General features: G+C 44.8%; 4 protein-coding genes across 7 annotated transcripts; 3 read left to right on the top strand and 1 right to left on the bottom strand.

The window, feature by feature from the left end:
- Window positions 1-1,725: 1,725 nt before the first annotated feature.
- On the top strand, window positions 1,726-11,803 carry LOC135626916 (phragmoplastin interacting protein 1-like). Its single transcript, XM_065132743.1, has 4 exons — window positions 1,726-2,293; window positions 2,415-2,577; window positions 10,656-10,702; window positions 10,782-11,803. Exons 1-4 carry the CDS (start codon window positions 1,827-1,829, stop codon window positions 11,269-11,271), a joined length of 1,167 nt encoding a protein of 388 aa, XP_064988815.1. The 5' UTR covers window positions 1,726-1,826; the 3' UTR covers window positions 11,272-11,803.
- Window positions 11,804-12,065: 262 nt separating this feature from the next.
- Window positions 12,066-16,155, top strand: LOC135626918 (probable glutathione S-transferase DHAR1, cytosolic). 2 transcript variants are annotated; one of them, XM_065132751.1, is made up of 6 exons: window positions 12,066-12,355; window positions 12,459-12,549; window positions 12,639-12,785; window positions 14,336-14,453; window positions 14,632-14,772; window positions 15,911-16,155. In XM_065132751.1, the coding sequence occupies exons 1-6, from the start codon at window positions 12,289-12,291 to the stop codon at window positions 15,998-16,000; spliced, it is 654 nt and encodes a 217-aa protein (XP_064988823.1). In that variant the 5' UTR covers window positions 12,066-12,288; the 3' UTR covers window positions 16,001-16,155. The 2 variants fall into 2 exon arrangements, with proteins under 2 accessions (XP_064988823.1, XP_064988822.1); XM_065132750.1 differs by having other exon boundaries at window positions 12,160-12,355; window positions 15,926-16,155.
- A 2,205-nt stretch (window positions 16,156-18,360) lies between these two features.
- On the bottom strand, window positions 18,361-24,528 carry LOC135626921 (omega-3 fatty acid desaturase, chloroplastic-like). 3 transcript variants are annotated; one of them, XR_010492500.1, is made up of 9 exons: window positions 23,613-24,528; window positions 23,415-23,504; window positions 23,251-23,317; window positions 23,066-23,158; window positions 22,792-22,977; window positions 22,626-22,706; window positions 22,110-22,247; window positions 21,566-22,009; window positions 18,361-21,224 (listed from the first exon to the last, which is right to left on the bottom strand). XR_010492500.1 is itself a non-coding variant. In XM_065132754.1 (8 exons), the coding sequence occupies exons 1-8, from the start codon at window positions 24,101-24,103 to the stop codon at window positions 21,812-21,814; spliced, it is 1,344 nt and encodes a 447-aa protein (XP_064988826.1). In that variant the 5' UTR covers window positions 24,104-24,528; the 3' UTR covers window positions 18,361-21,811. The 3 variants fall into 3 exon arrangements, 1 of the variants encoding a protein (XP_064988826.1); XR_010492501.1 differs by having other exon boundaries at window positions 18,361-20,979; window positions 21,083-22,009; XM_065132754.1 differs by having other exon boundaries at window positions 18,361-22,009.
- LOC135626919 (zinc finger CCCH domain-containing protein 33-like) lies at window positions 18,629-20,715 on the top strand. The gene has a single exon (XM_065132752.1). It carries the CDS (start codon window positions 18,629-18,631, stop codon window positions 20,549-20,551), a length of 1,923 nt encoding a protein of 640 aa, XP_064988824.1. The 3' UTR covers window positions 20,552-20,715.
- Window positions 24,529-24,661: the final 133 nt, after the last annotated feature.

Below are 24,661 nucleotides of genomic sequence, written 5' to 3' on the forward strand. Positions count from 1 at the left end.
AATGCGTGCTTAACGCGACTGAGATGGGACGTATCGGCATCCCACGTTGATTATTGTACGGAAAATCACATAAACGTTGTGGTGTGGCTTTAGGGAAAAGGAAGAGCCGTCTGAGTAGCTGCAGATAAATATTCCGACGGGTTAATCGGTTTCTGAGAGAGCAAATAGATTGTCGGGGCGTGTGTTGGAAGGCACCGTTTGGAGGAGCACCGCAGAAGCACCTGACCGGACCGACCTCCCCTCCCCGCCTTTGTCTCTTCGGTGGTGGCCGTGCCTTTAGGAACCCGGAAAAGGCATCGAATCCGCTGCTGCAATGTCGAAGAGGAAGGACGGCCGGACGAACGGAAGGAGGAGACTGGACTGTTGTGATTCTTGAAGGCCATCTCTCCATTCCCAGAATCATCTGTTTGTTTCTTTCTTATACACTGTTATTTTGGATTAGACTCATGTAGATAAATATTTATATTTATAATATATATATATATATATATATTTATTTATTTATTTATTTTATCTCATTTTTATATAATTAAAGTATTTACTTTTTTAATATTATATATAATTAAATTTATATATATTTTAAATTAAATATACGATCCAACCAGTTGCATTGGTTGGACTATATCCAATTGGTCTATTCATCTAATCAATGATTAAGTGACACAAGGCAAAATAATAAGAAATCAACATATCAATTTTTAATAATAAAAACAGATATAAATTTCTTAGAAAAGTCCTTTTTTTTCTCAAAAGTGCTTCATGTTTTTATTTTTATTTTCAAATTATCTACTATTTTAAATAATACTAAAAATACCTATTATCATTTTCGATGATACTATTTCCATCCATTTCAGATATATCGTATGGATCGATCCATAAAGTGCACTAATCCAAGTGTATACCATAGATTGAGGGTGATTTAAAATATTTTCAAGTATAGGTATTCTTGTTATGATGAGTAAAATAATGCTAATTTGTGATTCTCATTTAGATGATTTTGTAATCATATATATCAAAATCGTAACGCATTTTGATTAGACTTATATTGTTCTTCAATAGTATTAAAATTTTTTTGTTAAAAAAGCTATTAAAAAGTACTATAAGCGATATATATATATATATATATATATATATATATATATATATATATATATATATATATATATATATATATATATATATATATATATATATATATTATACGTTGCTTATAAATTATTATGACATCAAATTCTTAGACTTATAGTTAATTTGATTATTTGTTAGGAGTTTTATTTAGATAATTTATAGTGTTTTATAATATTTTTATTATTATAGTCAAAACAATGTAATGGATCGATTTTCGATTCTCGCTTGAATAATCAAACTATTGTGTAGACCATATCGATTGGACCATATAATTATACAGATCGATCCATTCACTAAGACTACTCCATCGTCCACTTCGACTACTCCATCATGAAAGATATTATCGTATTATTTGAAATAAGATATTATTCGAGAAAAATAAAAAATGAGAGTAATTCGTCAGAGAGATTTTTCAGGAAAATCGCCCAAAAAAGAAACATACACTGTTCATTAAAATTTGATCCTCATTAATGTGAATGTTTATAGAATAATAACACAATGTGGAGAAATGAATCCATCAATTTGGGCCGGGCTCAAACTACCCATAAAAGCCCATTCATCACGGTTCGGCTTCTTTTTCCGGCCCTATTCGGCCATTCCTTCTTTACCGAGCAAAGCTTCTGTGGTTTGCCGCGCCGCCGCCGCCCAATCTGTTTCGCCTTCGCCTTCCCTCTCGCTCGTGTGGCTATTCTCCTCCGATGGTCCTCTCGAACAAGAAGCTCAAGCAGAAGCTGAGAGACCTCCTCGCGGAGTCCCAGTCGAGCGCCACACAGAGCACCGCCCCGAGCGAGGACGTCAGCCAGGAGTTGCAGACCATTAAGAGTGTCTTAAGCTCCAAGTCCAAGAAGCGACCCAAGCGGCGGAAGAAGCCCTCCCATAGAGCCGAGGAGGGCGACGAAAACAACGATGCGGGCCCTCCACCCGGTGGTTCGAATGAGCAGCAGAAGAGCAGGAAAAGGAAAAGAGATGGGGGTGGCGGTGGTGTCGCGGAGGAGTCCGTAGAGAACGGCCAAGAGGGGAGCGCAAGAAAGAAGAGAAAGGAAAGGAAGAAGGAGAGGCGGAAGAAGGACCAGGAGCATAACAAAGGCCACGGGGAGGAACGTGAGACCGCAGACGTGGACTGCGGCGAGAAAGGGACAGTGGAGGCGAGCAACCTCGAGCAGAGGTACGATTGAACACCCTTATTCTAAATCCGATCTTTGCTTTGAAAAGATTTGTTCTTGATGTGATAGCCCGAAAGCTGTTCGATTCGGTGCTCCTACTAAGTTTGGTTGTCTATTAAGCAGTGGACATAATGCGAAGAAGGTTTATGTTGGTGGCATACCCTATTACTCGTCTGAGGATGATATCAGGAGCTTCTTTGAGGGCTGTGGTACTGTGACCGAGATGGACTGCATGACATTTCCTGAGAGCGGAAAGTTCAGGGGCATCGCCATCCTCACTTTCAAGGTCGGCTTAAACCCTAACTTTTCAATATTGGATTTGCTAAAATGACTGGATATATTTGTTCTAAGTCGATTTATTTCAGTTTGCATGGTCTAAGTCAACTAGTTTCTGATATATGTGCCTTTTCTCCTGAATTGATATTAAATTTGTATCCTGATTTCTGCCAATTTATCTGATATGTAACAGAAGGATGATTCTTGTTAGCCATGAGATGCATGGTCAACTTGTACTGGTTCTGCACTTTGTATCGGGCTTCTTTGTGTTGCACATATTGGACTATGTTTGTCATATTTGTGGAAAAAATATGTAGGTCATTGTTCAATAGTTTTAGGTGTCCAATGATTGCTAGTAAATGCATTCTCTGCACTGGTTTTATAACTTAACAAAACGTTCTTGCTTCTACAATCTGATTTGAACTGCTAAGACAACTAAGCTGAATTACATCGGACTTTTTGTATTGGTTCTGCAATTTGTATCGGGCTGCATTTTGTTGCACTATTGGACTTTGTGTCTTATATTTGTGTTGTGTGTTCTTTATAATATGGTGGTTTATGGAAAATATCTTTGTGTCTTCTATCATGCAGGTCGTTATTCACTAGTTTCAGGTGTACAAAAGTGATAGCAGATGTGTTTGTACTTCGGTTATAACTTTGCAAAACTTTCTTGCATCTTTAAGTTGACTTCAATTGTTAGACAACCATGCTGAATTATATATTTTGTTATCCAACATATGTTAGCATGAGAAAGATGCATCGAATGAATATTGTCAAGATGCTAGCTCCTCTACTTTTGGAGTATTTGATGATTATTGGATCCTCTTTTTGTCCTTGCCATGGAAAATAAGTACATAGAAGTTATGTGCCCATTGGAATGTTTTCATGGTAAATCATGCCCATTGAAGTGACATTGTCAACAGAAACTTGCACATAGATCACTGTAGCAAGGTTGGACGAGAAAAAAAAAAACATGGAATCTGCTGAGTATTCCATTGCTTTTGTAAATAAGTAATCTTTAGTTGTGTTTCATTGTTTACATCTTTCAAGCCATACATACCAGGGAAAGTTTGCCCTTAGCATGTATATCTTTTTAAAGCTACCATTATCATTTTAACCACTCTGTCACGAACGATCTTCGCGCACTCGCAACAACTTCGTTCAACGAATCGTTCGTCGCTTTTGCATACTTGTACAGAGACATGGCAGCCTGTTTTGCCTTGGTTTTGTGTGTTTTTACTTGTAAAAATACATGTTTGAACAGGTTGCAGCGTTACAGTGCGACCGCTCACCGTGCCGGGCCAAAAAGCCCCAAAATGACTCCATTTTTGCGTGTCACGGGCTGCTTTCTGCAGCCTGTTGCAGTGCCCAAAACATCAGCCATCTCAGCACCCTGGAACCCCCCGGGTGGCACAGGGCTGCATAGGGCTTCGATATATTGTCGGGCGTTGAAAAATCTTTATAAGTTCGCACGTTAAGTTGATGGGAAGCTTGCTTTCGCGCCCGACACCCATTGAGTAGTTGTTTGTGTACTTACAACTGTTCGTTCTACCTTCTAAGGTCCTTGTTTTCTCCTTCTTCTCTTTTCTCTCTTGCACTCAAGGTGTTTGCTGAATTGCTTGTAAAGCTTCCCTCTTCGCGAGACGTCGGGACTTGTCCGTCGCTCGTTTTCAATCTAATCAACTTTCTGTTTTACAGGTCATTTGGGACCTGTACGAGGTTGCAACTAGGCCGAGCCTTTGCAGACGTATATGTCTCAAGGGCGCCTCATGACTTAGGCAATCCCAGCTAAGTCCGAGGTGTTGGCGCAAGGGTGTTTCACGACTTAGGAAACTTCAGCTAAGTTCGTGACTTTACCGCAAAGGTGCCTCACGACTTAGGTAATTCCAGCTAAGTCCGTGACATTGTGGTATCGGAGCGAGCAAGCAAGCAATTCGAGCGAGCAGCAAAGCAACTTCGTAATCTCGTCATGGCCAAGCATTGTGGCGAATCGAGCAAAAGGCGGGGCAAGCCGGACCTTTACCCCAAGCAATCGCAGGTTGTTTGTAAGTGCAAACTCGATCTCATGTCATTTGAGTCGCTTTGGAGGATCGTGACAACGAACATGATGAGCGAGAAATTGGCTATTCTCTACGAGCGGAGGAGGCGCAATCTGGAGCGCCAACCGGGAAGAAGAGCCATAAGGAGAGACTCACAGCGGCGGAAACCCGCTTGGATGTTCTTGAAGCGAGCTTGGAGGAACTCTACCAAGGCCAACAAAGGCTTCTTGGGGTAGAGAGCTCGCAAGAAGAAGCTGAATCCCGAATCAATAAGGTTGAGGCCCTAGTTGATCGACTGATGGACGATACTAAAGACTCACTTCTAGAGTGAAAGCACTCACAAGGGCACTAAATGCGGGAGAGAGCAACACCCGCTTTGAATCGTCACAAAACTTGAGGGCACCCGAGCCGCATTATTATGGAGGTGCCAGAGATGCTAAAGAGCTTGAGAATTTCCTGTTCAACATGGAAAAATACTTTCAAGCTACAAGACCTGATTATGAAGAAACCAAAGTTTTGATAGTTACCATGTATTTGAATGAGGATGCAAAACTTTGATGGCGAACCCGTTGGGAGGAGATCCAACAAGGTCGGTGTCGGATGGACATATGGGAGGACTTAAAGCGGGAGTTGAGAACTTAGTTTCTACCTGAGAACACATAGTTCGTCGTAAGGAGGAAACTAAGACAACTCTGCCAAAGTACTTTTATTCGAGATTACGTGAAGCAATTTTCTGCACTAATGTTGGACATATAGGATATGTCCGAGAAGGATAAGTTGTTCAGCTTCATTGATGGTTTGAAGCCTTAGGCTCAACAAGAACTGCATCGAAGGAATGTCACCGATGTGATCAGGGCAATTGTTGTCGTAGAAAGGCTCACCGACTTTGTTACCTTTGAGGACCCGGGAAAAAGGAAACAATCTTCAGGAAATTGGCTCCCAAAATATTCTCGAGGGAAGGAGCCCGGGGGCGAACAAAGGAAGAAGAGTTCTCATAAAGGGCTAAGCTCAAAAGGCAAGACCCCAAAACCTGGCGGATGCTTCTTGTGCGAAGGGCCGCACATGGTGAGAGAGTGCACACAGAAACAAGTACTTAATGCCTTAACAGCTTCTATCCATCCTCCAAAATTGGACAAGGGTAAGATTGTCGCTCTTAGTTAGAGTAGTTCAGAATCCAACAGCGACGATGAGGAGTCGCAAGGACCCCGGATGGGAGTAATGCGTTTGTTGAACGCTATGCGGGGTCAAGTGGGGGAGAACATGAAGACAAGGCCACAAAAAGCAGGAAGCAGCGAGCTGATGTACGTAGACATTAAGCTCAATGGCCAAACGACCCGTGCGATGGTGGACACGGGTGTTACCCACAACTTTATTGCCGACTGAGAAGCAAAGCGACTTGGGCTGATCTTGGATAAGAACCCAAGTCAAATGAAGGTGGTGAACTCGGAGGCCAAGCAAATCTTCGAGTTGGCAAAAGGAGTTCCCATTAAGATCAGAACATGGAGCGGGAGCACCAACATGATGTCAGTGCCACTGGACGACTTCCAAGTGATTCTTGGAATGGAGTTCATGCACGCGGCGAAGTTGGTGCCAATCCGTTCCTAAACTCCCTATGTATGATGGGAGGTGACGACCCTTGTGTGGTTCCCGTCTCTCGGAGAGGAACCAGGAAACCCCAACAGATATCAGCATTATAACTGAAGAATGGGGTATGAAAAGGCGAATTAACATTCGTGGCTGCTATGAAGCTAGAGCCACTCGACGAGGAGGCCATTCATGAACCTGTTGTGGTGGCTAACGTTCTGAAGGAGTTCATAGATGTTATGCCAGCCGAGTTACCGAAGACTCTGCCGCCACGCAGAAGCGTTGATCATCATATCGAGCTGGAGCCAAGAGTGAAGCCTCCAGTGAGACCACCATACCGCATGCCCCCTCTAGAGTTGGCAGAGCTCAGAAAGCAGTTAGGTGAACTACTAAGCGGTGGTCTCATCCGGAGTTCCAAAGCACCTTTCGGAGCTCTAGTTTTCTTCCAAAAGAAATAAGATGGGAGCCTCCGACTATGCGTCGATTATCGAGCCCTCAACAAAGTGACGGTGAAGAATAAGTATCCCATCCCGCTCATCGCGAACTTGTTCGACTAATTGGGCAAATTAAAGTATTTCTCCAAACTCAACCTTCGGTTGGGGTTCTGGCAGGTGCGCATTGCTGAAGGCGACGAAGCGAAGAGTACCTGCGTGACCAGGTACGCAGCATTTAAGTTCTTGGTGATGCCTTTCGACTTAACCAACGCTCCGGCCACGTTCTGCAGTCTTATGAACCAGCTATTCAAAGAGTATTTGGTTAAGTTTGTGGTTGTCTACTTGGACGATATCGTCGTCTATAGTTAAACGCTCGAGGACCATGTCGAGCACTTTCGGACAATTTTTAAGGTTCTTAGGGAGAATACTTTGTTTGTGAAAAGGGAGAAGTGCTACTTTGCTCAAATGGAGATCTTATTCTTGGGGCATCGAATCGTATGGATAAATCAAAGGTGCAAGCTGTTGCGGAATGACAAACTCCAAAGAAGGTGTCAGAGCTAAGATCCTTCCTTGGTTTTGTCAACTACCATCGGTGCTTAATAGCAGGGTATTCGAAGCGCGCAACTCCACTAACGGAGTTGCTGAAGGAGCAGCCTTGGAGATGGTCTGACAAACGTGAAGCAGCATTCCAAGATCTAAAAGCTGCTGTGTTGGAAGAACCGGTGCTCAAATTGTCGGACTACGGGGAGTCCATACAGATGCTTCAGACTTCGTTATTGGGGGAGTACTCATGCAGGAGGGTTATCTGATGGCCTACGAGAGCCGCAAGCTCAACGAGATCGAGCAGCGGTATTCGGTGCACGAGAAGGAGATGACATCGGTGGTCCACTGTTTGCGAGTTTGGCAGTACTACATTCTTAGATCGCGATTTGTGCTGAGGAAAGACAACATCGCTTTGAGCTATTTCTAAACTCAAAAGAAACTCTTCCCAAAGCAAACATGATGGCAGGACTTCCTGGCTGAGTTTAATATGACAATGGAGTACAAGCTCGGAAAAGCAAATGTCGTGACCGATGCATTGAGCCAAAAAGTGGAGCAAATGAATGCCATACAGTTGGAGGGCAGAGGCCAAGCAAGTCAGTTGCACTCCAACTTCCTTTCCAGGATCAGGGATGGACTGTACGGTGATCCCCAAGTAGTAACCCTGATGCAACTCATTAAGAAGGCAAGACACGACGATTTTAGGTCCAGGAGGGATTTATTTACACAAAAGGGAATAGGGTTTATATTCCTCGAGTGGACAATTTGAGGCGTGAACTCTTAAGAGAGTGCCATGATTCCCTTTGGGTTGGACATTCACAGAACCTTGGCTCTCGTGGAGAGGGTCTTATACTTGCCGAAGATAGGGACTGATGTAGAGGAATATGTTCGAACGTGTCTCACTTGCTAAGAAGACAAGGTGGAGCAGCGGAAGCCGTTAGGACTTTTGGAGCAGTTGCCCATACCAGAAAGGTTGTGAGAGAGCATTTCCTTGGACTTCATATCAAGCTTGTCGATAGTAGTGGGACTCAGATCGATACTTGTGGTGGTCTATCAATTTTCACAGTATGCAACTTTCATTGCTGCAACCCTACATTGTTCAGCAGAGGAGGTGGCCAAGTTGATGATAAAGAATGTGATGAAGTATTGGGGAGTCCCGCACAATATCATCAGTGATCGAGATGCTCAATTCCTGATTCTGGACTGAGCTATTTAAATTGTTGGGGTCTAAGGTATATTTCTCCACAAGCCTCCACCCTCAAACGGATGACCAAACTGAAAGGATAAATTCTCTCCTTGAGCACTACCTTCGGCACTACGTAAGTGCCAACCAACGAGAATGGGTGAAGCTGTTGGACATTGCCCAATTCTCCTACAACTTGCAGCGGAGCTTTGCGTCCAACAAGAGCCCCTTCGAGATCATTACAGGACAATAACCGTCGACTCCTCACACCTTGGTTATCGGGTATATTGGGAGTAGTTCGTCAGCATATCACTTTGCAAAAGAATGACACCGAAATGCAGATATTGCGCAGGCTTATTTGGAAAAGACTGCCAAAAAGATGAAGAAGTAGGCCAACTTGGGAAGGCGACCGTAGGAGTTCAAAGTTGCCGATTTGGTGTTGGTGAAACTCCAACCAGCATCACTCCAATTCTTTAGGAACAAAGTACACAAAGGATTGGTGTGCAAGTATGAAGGGCCCTTCCTAATTTTCAGTAGGGTGGGCAATGTTTCATATAGGTTGCAGCTACCGGCGTGGCTCAAAATTCACAATGTTTTTCACGCCAGCAACTTAAAAGCCTACCACTCAGATTCGCAAGATGCTTCCCGAAATATTCCAACTCGGCTACCCCCCAGCAGAGCCTCATACGAGAAGCGAGTTAAAACAATTCTCACGGATCGCAAGATAAAGCTACCCAATGGAGCTGAGCAGACCGAGTACTTGGTGAAGCGACGAAAGCTTCCTCGAACTAAAGCCAGTTGGGAGCCCGAAGACACCCTACGACATGAAGAAGCAATCATCAACAACTACCCACAAGCGTCGACGAGGGCGTCGACAGCTTAAGTGGGGGAGAATGTCACGAACGGTCATCGCGCATTCGCAACAACTTCGTTCGACGAACCGTTTGTCGCTTTTGCATGCTTATATAGAGACATGACAGTCTGTTTTGTCTTGGTTTTGTGTGTATTTTCTTGTAAAAATACATGTTCGAACAGGTTGCAACATTATAGTGCGACTGCTCATCGCGTCGGGCCAAAAAGCCCTAAAATGGCTCCGTTTTCGCGTGTCACGGGCTGCAAAATGCAGCCCGTTGCAACGCCCAAAACATCAACCATCTCAACACCCTGGAACCCCCCGGGTGGCACAGGGCTGGATGGGGCTTCGGTATATTGTCGGGTGTTGAAAAATCTTCACAAGTTCGCACGTTAACTTGACGGGAACTTGCCTTCGCGCCCGGCACCGGTGAGCAGTTGTTTGTGGACTTGTAACTGTTCGTTCTACCTTCTAGAGTTCTTGTTTTCTCCTTCATCTCTTTTCTCTCTTGCACTCAAAGTGCTTGCTGAATTGCTTGTAAAGCTTCCCTCTCTATGAGATGTCGAGACTTGTCCGTCGCTCGTTTTCAATCTAATTAACCTTTTGTTTTACAGGTCCTTCGGGACTTGTACGAGGTTGCAACTAGGCTGAACCTTTGCGGACGCGTATGTCGCAAGGGAGCCTCATGACTTAGGCAATCCTAGCTAAGTCTGAGGTGTTGGCTCAAAGGTGTTTCACGGCTTAGGCAACTTCAGCTAAGTTCGTGACTTTACCGCAAGGGTGCCTCGCGACTTAGGCAATTCTAGCTAAGTCCGTGACAACTCGGGGCCCTGTTTCTACTTAGTTTTTTTTATTACTTTGAATTGCCTCAATTAGAATCTTTAGAAGTCAAATTAATGGCAAGGTGAAAATTGTCTGATAGTATTTCACTGGGAGAATGTATGGTCAGTGGGATGCTTTACAAGTGTTTTAGATTTTGCGTAAAAGCTGAACTTTTTACTGGTATTTGAAATTTGTATAAACATGTAGAGGGCATACATGCAGATTTTGTGACTATTTGGAGGCATGTGCATCAATCAAAAGTTTTCAGATATGTATATGCAAAAACTAAAAGTTCTATTTGGGCGATGTTTCTTTTTTGTTCAATAGTTGTACAAAGCTTGCTGGTGTGACAAGGTTACTTCTTGCTTTGTCAGATTTATGCTTTCATTGCCTATATGAATCTTACTGATGAAATGCCTCCAAGGATTCATCTAGTGTTATTTTTGGGTTAGCCTCAATGTTATACTGACTTGGATGCATTGTTCCGTCTATTGTTTGCATGGTAGCCATTTGAGTTAAATTGTGGTTGATATAAAATCCAGGTCTGCACCGATACATTTGCGAGATGTACACATGTTAACATGCTCATTCACTGACAAAAGATTCTCATTGATAACTGCTGCCCTTTTTCAGACCGAAGCTGCCGCAAAAAGGGCTCTAGCTCTTGATGGTGCTGATATGTAAGAACTTTTCCTGCAGTCATCATTGTTCTGTTCTCTCTCTTTTGCAATTTCTAACTATGCTTTCAACAAAATTCAGGGGTGGATTTTATTTAAAGATACAACCTTACAAGTCCAATCGTTCTCATAAATCAGAGTTTGCACCCGAAATTGTTGAAGGCTATAATAGAATTTACATAGGGAACCTTGCATGGGATATAACAGAAGATGACTTGAGAAAGCTCTTCTCTGATTGCAAAGTCACATCCATCCGATTTGGTACAGATAAGGCCACAGGCGATTTTAAAGGCTATGCACATGTTGACTTTGCTGATAATGTCTCCTTGACTGTCGCATTGAAGCTTGACCAGAAGGTTGTCTGTGGGAGGCCTGTTAGAATCAGATATGCAGTTCCAAAGAAGGAAGTTGAATCAAAGTCTTGCTCAAAGCCTATCCTCAAGAAAGATAAGGATAGCAAGATTGCTGGAAGTACAAAAAAGAAACGACGAACATGCTATGTATGTGGTGTTCCTGGCCATCTGTCTTCTTCTTGCCCAAAGAAAAGTGCATCTGCAGGCGTTGAGGAATAAGTGATGGATAAGTAGATCCATTAATCACCATTTTTGTGAATGCTAGTTTGGACTTGTGCACTGAATTGCTCTGCAGAGGTTTTCTGATTTGAGGTAAATATTCCTGTAGGATGTGTTTACCAGAATGTTGTCAGCACCAGAAGCTCATTGCTATAGTTTCACATTCAGCTAACTTGCTTCCAACCATAGCAGAAGGGCTACCAAAAATGTTCAGTACAAAAAGGTTCAACTTGTCAAAGCTGTCCACTGTCAATCTAGGTGAGTTGACTTGCAAACACAACTCTTTAACAGTGTCTCCTCGGAGACTGGAATTGAGGAAGAGGAACATGTCAATCTAGGTGAGTTGACTTTTGGATAAGTGTATCCAGCTGACCATCCTAGCAGAGTTGGTTAGATATATTCCCTTCGCAAATGTTTATTACCTTTGCAAATGTTTTCCATATTGTTTTCCCTTCTCTCCTTTTACTTGTTAAGCAAGACAGATGTCTGATGATTGGTAGCAAAAATTTTAGAGGTTTTCCTTTCATTTTCACTGTGGAAATAACATATTTGTCCCTATATCCATTTAAATATTTGGATCATTCATATGCTACTCTCATTAATCATCAAGTAATGCATTTGTATAGATACACGATATACCATAGTTCCCTACCTACTTTATTAGTGGAGGAAATCTATGGGACCCACACAAATCCATTCGTGGGACCACGATAGTTCTGATTACAAGAACGGGTAGCTCAGAGTCCAATGCATGGCGGTTAGGTGAAGTATCTGTTGAGCATCACGTACTGCAAAGAGCCTATCAACGCGAACCACGTGCGCCGATCTTACTTGCCCAATGAGATCCGCAGGAACACCACATCCGAACTCTTTATTAGCTTTCCATCGAAATATCCAAACGCAGACGCTCGTCGTTGCTATCTCTGTCCGCTCTCCCCTCTCTCGCTTCATCCCTTGCCCACTACGCCGTCCTGCGCCAAGGCTTTCTGCCTTCGCATCGATACGTCCTCGCTGGCAATGGCCGCCGTCGCCGCCGAGGTCTGCGTCAAGGCTGCCGTCGGCGCTCCCGACGCCCTCGGCGACTGTAAACCCTCCTCCTCTCTTTCTCAATCCCTCTCTTGATGCGCTTTCGTCCTCCATATCTCGTCATTGATCTCTTGTTGGGTTGCATTTGATGTGTAGAAAAGGTCCCTTTAGTCAGAGAGTTCTTCTGACGCTGGAGGAGAAGAAGATTCCCTACGATACGAAGTTTATCGACGTCAGCAACAGGCCGGATTGGTGAATTATTTGGTCTTCTGCCTGAAAGTTGGGTCTCTAACTTGTGTTCTTGAAGTAAATGGGGTTGTTCATCCTTGATTTTGTCTTAGGTTCTTGGCAATCAGCCCCGAGGGTAAGGTCCCAGTGTATAAGCTGGACGATGGTAAATGGGCTCCCGACTCGGATGTGATCACCCAAATTTTGGAGGAGAAATTTCCGAACCCATCGCCTGTCGCTCCGCAGGAGTACTCATCAGTGTAAGCCTGAAGCTGCATTTTTTATTTGTCATCTTATACTGAAGATGTAATAGGTCCTTCAGGAAATGGATGTGGAAAGGCACATTTGTGCTTTGAGGGCCTTCCGATGGTTTTTGATTCAAAACCCTAGGTTTTCCATTGCTTTTGTGGATAATGAACAAGACTTAAATAGAGAAGATGTTGGAAACCTCCTGCCATAAGGAAGGGGACTCTGCCTGCTTTTGACACCTTGCTACTTAATTTGCAGAACAAACAATAGTTGTAGCATCTTCACTATATTGTCATTGATATCCTTTAGGATACGATTTGTGGGAAATGCTGTCGGATGACAAAACAGTACCAAGTACTATTAAAATACAAATGAATGGGCCTTGTTTCAAATCTACTGGTCGGTTTGTTCGGTTCTATGCAGATTTTAGCTGATTTGGATTGGAAGCACTTTTGACGTTTTAGCGAAGGATTTATGGAGACCATAGACTGGACAAAGAGTAATAAAAGGAAGAGAGAAAAGGGGCAAATTTTAGTCTGGAAGACAAGCACAGAATTCTTCATTTGCAACTGCCTGCCATACTACTTTGTAGGGAACCCTAGTCAGATGACAATGGAAGGAGTAGTTGGATAATTGGTTAATATGGATACTACACGGCTGAGTTCAACAAAAATAAATTTGATGGGAACTTACTAGAAAGCGTTTTCATTTCTTTCATTTGAAAGATGAGTCCCCTCAAACCCATAAGCCTTTTTACGTTGTGTTTGTATTAATTTCATTATGTTGTTTTCATGTACAAAATTATGCTAGTGGTTTGAAACATCTTTTATTATGGTGTGTGCGACAACAGATTTGTGATTTTGTCTCGCTAGTTGTTTCATAATGTAGGTTCTTTTAGTATCAATGCTAGTTAATTTTTGTTTACAATTTTTGATATGGGAAATAATGGCGACATGACGTGTCACGGCAAAAGCCCCACGTGGGCGCCACTCTGCTCGATGAGGAGAGCAATAACGCTGACTCGACTCGCGTTGGCGACACTCGCTATCAGGCAACGGCTTCCAACCCCGCACGCTTGACCATGGCAGGGCGGGACGACTACCGACCCTCGCCCATACCCTGCAACGATCCGGTTCTCCACGCAACGTCAGTGACAGTGTCAGACGCCATCAGAGGTGCGACCCTGCCTCACACAGGTGGGTACACCAGGAAACGGTAAGCTTCCCCATAAATACCCTTGCGTTCTAAACGGAGGAAGAGGAGGACACACACAAGAGCACACCCTCTTCCACCACCCTCTCCACGTCGCTAACTTGATCGTCGGAGGGGTCGGGTCGAGCCTCCAACCCGACCAATGTGCAGGTGCGAGACGAGGTTGTCTCTTCCCCGACGCTGCGGTAGAGCTCCCCCCCTGACGGGACATCCAGATCGCCGAGGGTCGGCCACCAGAAGGACCCAAGGCACGCCACGCAAGATCCCCGCCATTCGGACCCCTGAACCAGCCGCGTCGACCCCGAGGTCACGGCTAAAAAAGTTATTTACCATAACAATTTTCATTCAGGGGATCAAAAATATTTTCTTCTTTCATAAAGTTCTTGAAAAGCAAGGATGCCAATGATGGGTTGGAACAAGCTCTGGTTGACGAGCTACATGGATTGGATGAGCATCTGAAACAGCATGTGAGTGTAATGAAGCCTTCAATGTTTTCTAGGTTTCTACATATCTACGTGCATCTACAATGAAAATTTTCAATCCAGTTTGTTGAATTGAAGTTGGTTCTACCTGGGAGATGTATTTCTCATTCAATTATATTGGTCTCTAATTGTTCAAATCATGGTTAATATCTTTTGTTGGCAGGGCCCATATGTCAATGGCGAGAACATATCTGCTGTGGACTTGAGCTTGGCACCTAAGTTGTTCCATCTCATAATTGTGCTTGATCATTTTAAAGGATGGAAGGTTCCAGAGAATCTTACCTATGTTCATGCTTACGTTAAGGTACATTTAAGGTGTTCTTTTTGCAGTTTCAAGTATGATATTTTCTGCATATACTGTTGTGCTAAAGCAGAAGGTAACCATTTCGGGTTAGGATTCATCTTGTGTGGTTCACTTCTCCAATATTTTTCATTTAATCTGTCAATTTACATCCCATTTTAATCTATTCTATCTTCTACACTGGATTATAGAATCTTAACCTTTGTGTCTCTCTTATTCAGCATCTTTATAGATTGAATTTCCAGTGTGACTAAGCCTTTCTTTCAGCATATTAGTGTTCTAGAGTAGTCTAGCAATTTTTGTGAGATCAACATTTCAAAGGATTTACACGGAACTGCAAGGCCTTTGTGTTTGTTGCTTGGGAGTCTACCAGTCGATTAGTTGCTTTGGTTTTCTCACCTCCTTGATTGGAAAATGGTTTTCTGAAGCATCGTCTATAATAAATTAGTATTCACGGAGATCAGCATGCTATGTACAATAATTATGTCAAGTTGGTAGCAGATGCATGGGCAACCTTATAGTTTCATTTCGGAAGATTGCAGCGTAACTTGATTATTTAACCACGTGCTTGCAAGTTATTTAGAATTCTGTAGAGCATTTTGTGTTTGAAATTTAGGCCTTGTTAACATTGTCATGGTATTTGAATTTCAAATCCATGACCAGCCCAGTTGTTTTGTTTTATTTAAATGCACATGAAACTCTATTTTGTTTATCCCTATCAGCGGAAGCATTACTCACCACAACTTGGAATAGAAAATACCATAGTACCATTCATCTATCCAGCACATATCAGAACATGGTAGTGCCAACTCTGTACAATTCATGCTGAGACACATTTTTCTTTTGGTCATTTCTGATTGCCGGATGACAAAAAAGATTCATGGTTCATCGCTCAGATCACTCAGCCTTCATGCGATCCACTGACATGGAAAATTGATGATACATTAGGTTGGTTGCAAAGCAAGAAAGCTTAGGCGACCGATAACATGATTAGAACAGGTTCCTTTAAGGGTTTATAATCACCTACAACTGCTGTTTGATCTCTGGACAATAAGATTGAACTTATTTATCTTGTTAACACTGTTGATGAGACATCATAAGCTTGTCTCATCCATTGATTGTGGTAATGACATCTCTGCAGCTGCTCTTCAACCAGGAGTCGTTTGAGAAGACGAAGCTTGCAAAGGATGAGTACGTGACTGCTGGATGGGCACCAAAAGTTAATGCTTGATCTGTGTAGTTTTTAGCGGGAAAATGGTTGAATTGCTTTAATTAGTGTGTCGAATCTGTAATGCGCTTAATGTCCTTTCAACTGCTGCTATTAACTCTTGGGAAAACGCATGTTATATTAGCACAATGATAAGGCCATCTGCTGCGATTGAGGTATGTATGATAGCATTCATAACCCTTCCCTTTATTGGATTCGGACAACGGAGAGTATGAGGCTTTAATTTTAATGGATGGTGGGATTTGAGGGGAAGGCAAGCGGATGGCTACAGATTATCTCTTATAGGCAAACCTTTTTAGCATTTTGGTATCTAGACCTAAAAAATTTACGGTGGAATTTCTATAGTTATGAAAGTAAAATTTCTAGCTTTATTTATTCTTGATTTTATTGATGAAAGTATAAAAATAATAGATAAAAAGATAATTTCAACGTTTCGGTTATGTTTTTTATGATGGTAGATGGAAGTATCTTTAGGGGTCATATGGGTAATTATTGTGGATGAGAGAGAGCGATGGTGAGAGGTGAGATAAAGGGAGAGGAGGAAGAAAATAACGTAAATGTCTATGTTTTACATTTGCGTTGGTGTCGTTCGATAACTGTGTCGACACCAATGGTGATGCAAAGTGACAATGCTTTACAATTGTATCGACGTCGCTTAGATATAGAGTAGCATTGTTTTACATTTGCATTGGCACCGATGCAGATGTCGAGCGATGTCGCTCTTCCCTGTAACATTGTTAGGATTGACGTAGATGCAAAACTGTGTCACTATGCATCTGCATTAGCATCGATACAAATGTTGAGTGGTCCATTCGTTGCTCTACATTTGTGTTGGCATTGATGCAGTTACCTAGCGACGTCGATGCAGATGTTGAGCGTCAGCATCTGCATCGTCCACTTCCTCCTCTTCCTTTGTCTCATCTTTCGTCGTTGTTCTCTCTTCTCATCCATAATAATCACCTGTGACCCTCAGTGGTGTCATCATTCGTCACTATCAAAATCATAATTGAGGTATTAAAATTATTTTTTTGATCATCGTTTTCATCGTTTTCTAGAGATTAAAATATTAAGGAGATATAATTATGAGGAATAATATATAATTAGTCCGCCAAAGAAGTTGATGGTCGAATATCATCTATTTCAAGTCTATCATAATGTATGTCCACCATAAAAAAAAGACGGCATCATATCCCGATTAGCTTACCGAACACTCTAAGTGTATAATTTATATCCTTTATATAGCATGGACAAAAAAAAACAGCATCATCCGATTAGCTTGCCGAACACTCTAGTATATAATTTATATCCTTTATATAGCATAATACTGACCGAAGCAATTTGACATATTATAATCCGTCACTTTTTAGCTCCATATCAACTACTGATTCGAAAACAAATACATGTATGTGTGTATGCATGTGTACGAATGAATAAAGTCAACCATTCAATTCTCTTTTGGAATCTAATCGTTGGGTGTGATATGACTATGTTGTCCCCTCGGCCTTGAATTGTGTTAGATTTGAGAGGTCTGACCGAAGACCACGTTAAGGTTCATTGATCTGCTACGCTCAACTGTCTTCCCCACGATGGTGTGCCATTGGATCACGATTAGCTCAAGCGGGGGGCAAATGTAGGATGAGCAGACCGTGGAATTTGTCACTGTTGCTCGGGATTCGATGTTCGACGCGGCCACGCCATTGTTGATGCCACCCGATAGCGTAAACCTTACTCGGAAGATGGGACCCACGTGGCCCAGATCTATCCTCCAATAAATGGTCAGGTAGTCCTTGGAGTAATCGATCCCTCCACACGCGGGCGCAGAAGTGAAACGGTCGCCCGCTTTCGGAAAGCTAAAACACGGAACCCACGCGGAAGGGGTCGAGACACGCGTGTCATCACACAATTCGCGCTTGTTGCGTCAGCAAGGGCCCCGCACGCCCCTCACCCACTACTTCCCGTCGCCTTCCTCGACGACGACATCAACTGCTCGAAACGCTGGGTCCCAGTTGGAGATCCGGTACCCAACTTCCACGTCTGCAAACGACGTTAGAAGACGCCGTTAGCTCTCCGTTTGGACATGGCCGCCAAACCAAGGCCTCATCTCATTTCGGTTGGGAAGAAGGCGACCTCCTTCCCGGTGATCGCCTCTTTGACCGGAAAGACGTGTCTCGCCTCTTCCCCCCCTCTCTTCCCTTCCCTTGGGGATTACCGCGACTTAGTTAGTATTCCCAGTATACCCAAACAAATCATATATCACATGTAGGTCCCTCGAAAGGACTTTGTTGTAAGAATCGCATTCGATTCGGATTTCATAAACGTCCTCAGACATTTATATAATGATGGATCAAGGGCTTCCGAAGGGGTAGATGTGAAGTTTCGGTTGAGCATATGTTGCTTTGTGTAATTTACACAGTACGACTCCCGTCTACAAAAGGTTCCAAAGACCAAAGACTTCCTTGCGAACGCCGGACTTTCCCTTCCATTTGTCCGTTCATTCCTCTCTGCTAATCGTCTCTCCGCCTCCCGTACGCATTCCTTCGCTGCTCTGCTTTCGTTCATTTGGCTTCTGGTCCTCTCTTTTTTTGGTTTCTGATGGCGTTCCCTTGTTTTCGTGTAGGTAGAAAAGAGGGCATGTGTAGCGGCCACCGGAAGCTCTCCCCGCCTTCGGCCAGCGGAGAGGCGAAGCAGCCCTCGTCAGAGACGGCGGCGTTGCTCCTCGAGATCGCCGCCTCCGACGACCTCGCCGCCTTCAAGCGGGCGGTGGAGGACGAGGGCCACCCGTTCGATGTTGCCGCCCACTGGTACGGCCGATCCCCTAGCCGGGGCATGGGCTACCAGCAACGCACGCCGCTTATGATCGCGGCGCTCTACGGAAGCACCGGCGTGATGGGCTACCTCCTCTCCGCCCGGCCCGCCGAGGCCGCCCGCCGCGCCGCCTCCGATGGCGTCACCGCGCTCCATTGTGCCGCCGCTGGTGGCTCCCCCGCCTCTCTTGAGGCCGTGAAGCTCTTGATCGGTGCCGATGCGGACGTCGTTGACGCCCTCGACGCGAGTGGCAACCGCCCCGGGGACGTCGTCGCGCGGCAATCATTGAGCACCGTCGCCAAATCCCTCGGAGTGATCCTGAAAGCTCCTCCTTTCCCCGGGCTTTCATCACCGGGCAAAGAAGAGCAACCGAAACAAGGGGAGAAGAAGGAATATCCACCGGATTCGACGCTTCCGGACATCAACACCGGGATCTACGGCACCGACGAGTTCCGCATGTATACCTTCAAGATCAAGCCGTGCTCTCGCGCCTACTCCCATGATTGGACGGAGTGCCCCTTCGTCCACCCCGGCGAGAACGCCCGGCGCCGAGACCCAAGGAAGTTCTCCTACAGCTGCGTGCCGTGCCTCGAGTTCCGGAAAGGTTCTTGCCGGAATGGCGACGCCTGCGAATACGCCCATGGCGTGTTCGAGAGTTGGCTCCACCCGGCGCAGTACCGGACTCGGCTCTGCAAGGATGAGACATGCTGCAACCGCCGGGTCTGCTTCTTTGCCCACAAGCCGGAGGAGCTGCGGACGGTGAACCCCTCTGCGGCATCAGTTGCGGGAACGTTGTTGTCCTCTCCAAGATCGTCGTCGCCGGCTCTTTCCTCTTTGGACATGGCGATGGCCTTGACGCTGATGCAGCAGCCAGGCTCGCCGATGTCCCCTACGGCTTCGTCGGGTTTAGGGGCTGCGGCGGCGTGGATGAATCAAGCGGGCGGCTTGATGACACCTCCGGCCTTGCAGCTGCCGAGCAGCAGACTCAAGGCGTCACTGAGTGCCAGAGAGTTGGATTTCGACCTCGAGCTGCTCGGACTGGAAGGCTATCAGCAGAAATTTGTGGATGGAATCACAAGAACAGCCTCGCCGCGGGCCAACCGGGGAGCAAACACCTTGGTTGCCGCCGCGGCGGCCGCTCGAGCTCCAGAATACACTGACTTGTTGGGGTCTGTGGATCCATCACTGCTGACCCAATTACAGGGGCTCTCTATGAGGAAGACGGGGGGAGCTCAGTTCCAATCCTCCTCTGGAATCCAGATGCACCAGCCTCAATTGCTGTCTGGATACGGAGGCAGCCAGTGTTCCTCCCCTCCTGTGAACTCGACATCCTCGTTCGGGCTCGACCACTCGATGGCGAAGGCCATCATGAATTCCAGGGCTTCCGCGTTCGCTATGCGCAGTCAAAGCTTCTGCGATCGTGGGGCGACCGCAGGCCGCCAATCCATGCTCTCGGCCATGACAACCGCCGCTGCCGCGGCCGCTACGCCATCGCTGCTGTCCGACTGGAGCTCACCAGACGGCAAATTGGAATGGGGCATTCAGGGAGAGGAGCTGAACAAGCTGAGGAAATCCACATCCTTCGCCCTCCGCAGCAACCATGCCACCTTTGGACGGGTAGTAGCTTCGGGGCCGAACGAGCCGGATGTGTCCTGGGTCCAGTCTCTGGTGAAGGATGGGCTTGACGCGAGCGAGCATCATAACGCGGACATGTTCTCTCCATGGGCGGAGGAGAAGATAATGGCGTAGAAGATGCCATTTCCTTTGGTTCTTTGCTTCTTTACATTCTTTGGAATCCATTATATGTAGCAGTAGTATGCACAATAAGAGTGCAAGTTCTTTCATTCATCAAGCAGATGGATTTATAGACGCAACATGTTATGTATATGAACAAGAAGAAGCATTCTCTTTGACTCCTTTGCTCACTCGTAATCTAAGGTTTTATGAACTGGAAGTGTTGTCCACATATGTCATCGTGTAAAGCTGCTGCACGACATATATGGTTGGCTAGATTTGTTCTATGGAGAAACAAACTTCAGTGCTGGCCGAGTAGATTTGCGCTGTATGGTGCTTTGCTAGCTCAACATCTTTTGTCACTGTTCTCAATGACCTTCTCAGTGGGCACCATCCAACACTACATGCTCTATTATTGTTGGTATGGGCATTTATTCAAACACCTTGCGTGCATGTCCACAAACTTTCGTTGGTAAAGGTCGATAGAGACACCGAAACATAAAAAAAGGCAGAGGTGATATTAGAGAGAGAGAGATAGCAGAATACCACTTTATTCTTCCTTTCTCTTGCTGGGGTTGATGCTGCAGAACAAATTCCAGTGTGCAGACCTTTTAGCCCCTCGAACGTACACCATTCTCCATTCAAGGCAATTTGAGGTGATAGAACCCATCACACTCCATTTCCTGGTCTGTGGATCACAGCATAAAGATCTTGTTGCATTTATGTTCAACAATATTGGACCATATCCTTTTAATCAAGAGAAAAAAAGATGGGCCACATGCAGCACATAAAAGAAAGGATTTGTATCACATCAAAAAGTTGGTGAAGGTGATGTTTCTTCTACCATATGTCAGGCATCATCCTTACTGGAAATGTTACATTATGATGCATTGTGATGGAAGATTTCAAAAGCATGTTAATCAACAGACAAATGCTCTAGAGATTCTGCAGTTTCCCATTACTGTCATAGTGAACCTAGAAAATAAAAATCACCATAACTCTTAGAAGCAAAGAAAACTGCATTTTTACCTATAAAAATTAAATGTTAGCTGTGCTGATGACATCTTTGTCGCAATATGAACTGATATGAATGCATGCTTAGTTATGTGGGATCGCATGATTAACTGGCAGAGACCTCTCTTCCTTTCGCCCGAGGAGAGAAAATATGCGTCTCGAGAGGAATCCATGAGCAAAAATCCAGCTTTGCTGAATGTGCAGGTTTCATCGACCATGTATTATGGTATTAGCAGTCTGATGGATTTCATTGGGATGACATCAGTGTCTGTGCCACTTTGCTTCTGAAGCACCATTCAATCGAGGATCAGTCTGATAGTAGACGACGTCTCCAATGTCACTAACAAAATGATCACATCCCAAGCTTCTCATTAGGACTCCAAATAGGTGAAATGGCAAAGGTCCAGATTTTACTGGTTCCCTGTAGTATTTTCCGAGAATTGGTTTTGCCACCTCAGTCTGATGCAAAAGAGCAAAGATTTATAAGCAAGTCCTGTCGGATAAGTCCATGTAAATGTCTATGCGAGCAAAACTAAGGAGAAAATTAAATAGCACCGACCGCCTCCACTAAATGGTAATGTGGTATCTGCGGGAAGAGGTGATGTATCACATGAGTCCCAATATCATGGTGGATATTGTTAAGCCATCCATAATCTCGATCTAGTGTCGTCAATCCTCCTCGAAGATAACTCCATTCCTAGAACATATAATTAAAAATGATTAGCATATTATACACATCATTCTTGATCAAGAACAACCAAGATTCCATCTCAATTATCTATCTAGCTTTGAGTAAAAGAGAGTGCTTTATATCGAATGAACGATCGGCTATATGGATCTTCTTCAGCGGCATAGCTCTGCTGAAAGTAAATTCTTTATGTATAACAATAGAAGTATAAGTTTGACATGATTAAAGAGAAAAATAGGAAACTTGTTCTAGGCTTCTAGCACACAGAAATGCATCGCAAAGCAATTTCATTACCGAAATTAAAGGTCTGATATCTTGGATACTACAAACTTGTTCTAGCCAAAAGTGATGCATGCAATTTTCCCGAGTACAACAACAACTTCATACCTTTCCACGGAACCAAGGAAGTTTCTCCTCATGTCCATGATGATGCAAGTATGTCACCAGATCCAGCCACATGACGAAAATCTGCAATTCAGCATCGGTACCATTCAAATCATCCAAAAAGCTTAACTTCCAGATATATATATGTAAACGTACAAGAAAAACCTACCCAATATGGAATCCCATAAAGCTTAAGCATCTGAATAGGACCCATCAAATAGGTTAACCCTGCAAGTATCACCACCATCGTTGCGCAGCAGACCGTTGATGTAATCACATCCTTCTTCTCATTAGAGACAAATAAATCACTACTAGGATGAAAATGTGAGCCAGATTTCCCTGGACTCCTTCTCCACTGTCAAGAGTTATAGATTAAGATTGAAGTCAATTTAGGTCCAAGATACTCAGTAGGCCACACTACAAGAGTCTGCGTGGCTGCTCACCAGGTATAAGGGGTAAGCAAACATAGGGAATGGCAATGTGAAGCGAAGCTTTCGCGTTACAGCATTCAAACTCCTATATAACTTCTCAGACAACTGCAATGGGACCACGATAAAGAAAGCCCATCATCCGAATCCTTCAAGGGAAAACAACAAGCAATCTCTAGAACAAGGAGTGAGCTACCAACCGGATGCCATGACTCGTCGTTCTCAACATGCCCATGGTTCTGGTGATGCGTCCTGTGGCTAATTCTCCTGCAAGGCTCAATGCATTGTTCGTGTTAGACACCAGCATATACAACGTTTGACCCATCCAGGTTCAGAAAGCTTAGATTGGAGGATAGGAACCTACCATCCATGGTATGGCACGAGAATGGAGGAATGGAGCAAATGCCCAACCGCGCTGTTAAGCTTTCGGTCGTTCGAAAAGCTCCCATGGCCACTACCAAGGATCGAAGCTTCGTTAGCAACCCAACAAGCTAAAGAACTCGAAATTTACAGAGGGTAAACGAGTAATGGTTGAATCTGGAGTTTGGTATTTGTTCCATACCAATCATGCCCGAGAACGAAGAGGGCCCAGAACATCGTCCCCTGAGCTATCCAATAGAGCGGCCACATTATCCAGTTATTGAGATATGCTGCCGCCACCGCGAGCCCAAAGACGACCACCACGTCGCGCACCACGTAGCTCATCGATCGCCACGGGTCCTTGACCCAGCAATGCCTGGGTATGGCCTCTCGGATCTCCGCCAACCCGAACGGCGGTGGCGTTCCAGGGTCGAACGCTTCCTCCTTCACGCCACTCCCCATCGCGGAACCCTCCTCCAAGGGCGCCACCTGCAACGGCGCGCTCATGCTGAGCGCCCAGTCCCTGCGGCCGGCGAGACCGACAGAGCAACAGAGACAAGAGGTGGAAGAGGGAAGACGGGTCCTCCGCAGACGCTTGAGGCTAGTGGCAGGCGGGATGCCGGATCTGGGGCGAGGCAAGGCGGCGGGGAGAAGCCTGACGCCACAGCCCTGGAAAAGAACCCAACTCGCCATTGCAAAAATGGCTCCTCTCCGCTGTTAACCGTCCCCTTCTCCCGCAATAGCTGCTCGTTTCCTCCTCCCTCGCCTCTGCTTCCAGTTGTGGTTCCGTCGCAGCAATGGTTAGTAGAGGTGGATTTGAGATTGAAGGAATCAATTACAGAGAAGAGAGAACAGATCAAGGATCGCCCCACAAATCCAAAAAGGGAAGATTATAGTGGGAGCATTGGAGTCAGGGAGAGGCGTCAGATACAGAGAACAAGAGGCGAAGAGCGTACATATATATAAGGTAGAGACCGCGAACGGTGTTTGAACCTTGGACGGGATCCAGCACTTGCGGAACGCCGTCCCTCCCACGTGCCTTACCTGCGTCATCGACGTGGAACCATCTGGTGCGTTGATCTCCCACGGCATGCTTCGGATCCAATTCCACGCACGCCAATCTATTGATCCAAAACAATGGGCCGAGGACGCCGGAACTGTAATCTGCCAATGGGGACGTAACACGTGGTGGAACAAACCATAACATAATCTCTCAAAGACTATTACGGCCAATTTGTATATATCGTATAT

The sequence above is a fragment of the Musa acuminata genome, chromosome BXJ2-11 (genome assembly GCF_036884655.1).
Source record: "Musa acuminata AAA Group cultivar baxijiao chromosome BXJ2-11, Cavendish_Baxijiao_AAA, whole genome shotgun sequence".
In the NCBI taxonomy this organism is placed as follows: domain Eukaryota; kingdom Viridiplantae; phylum Streptophyta; class Magnoliopsida; order Zingiberales; family Musaceae; genus Musa; species Musa acuminata.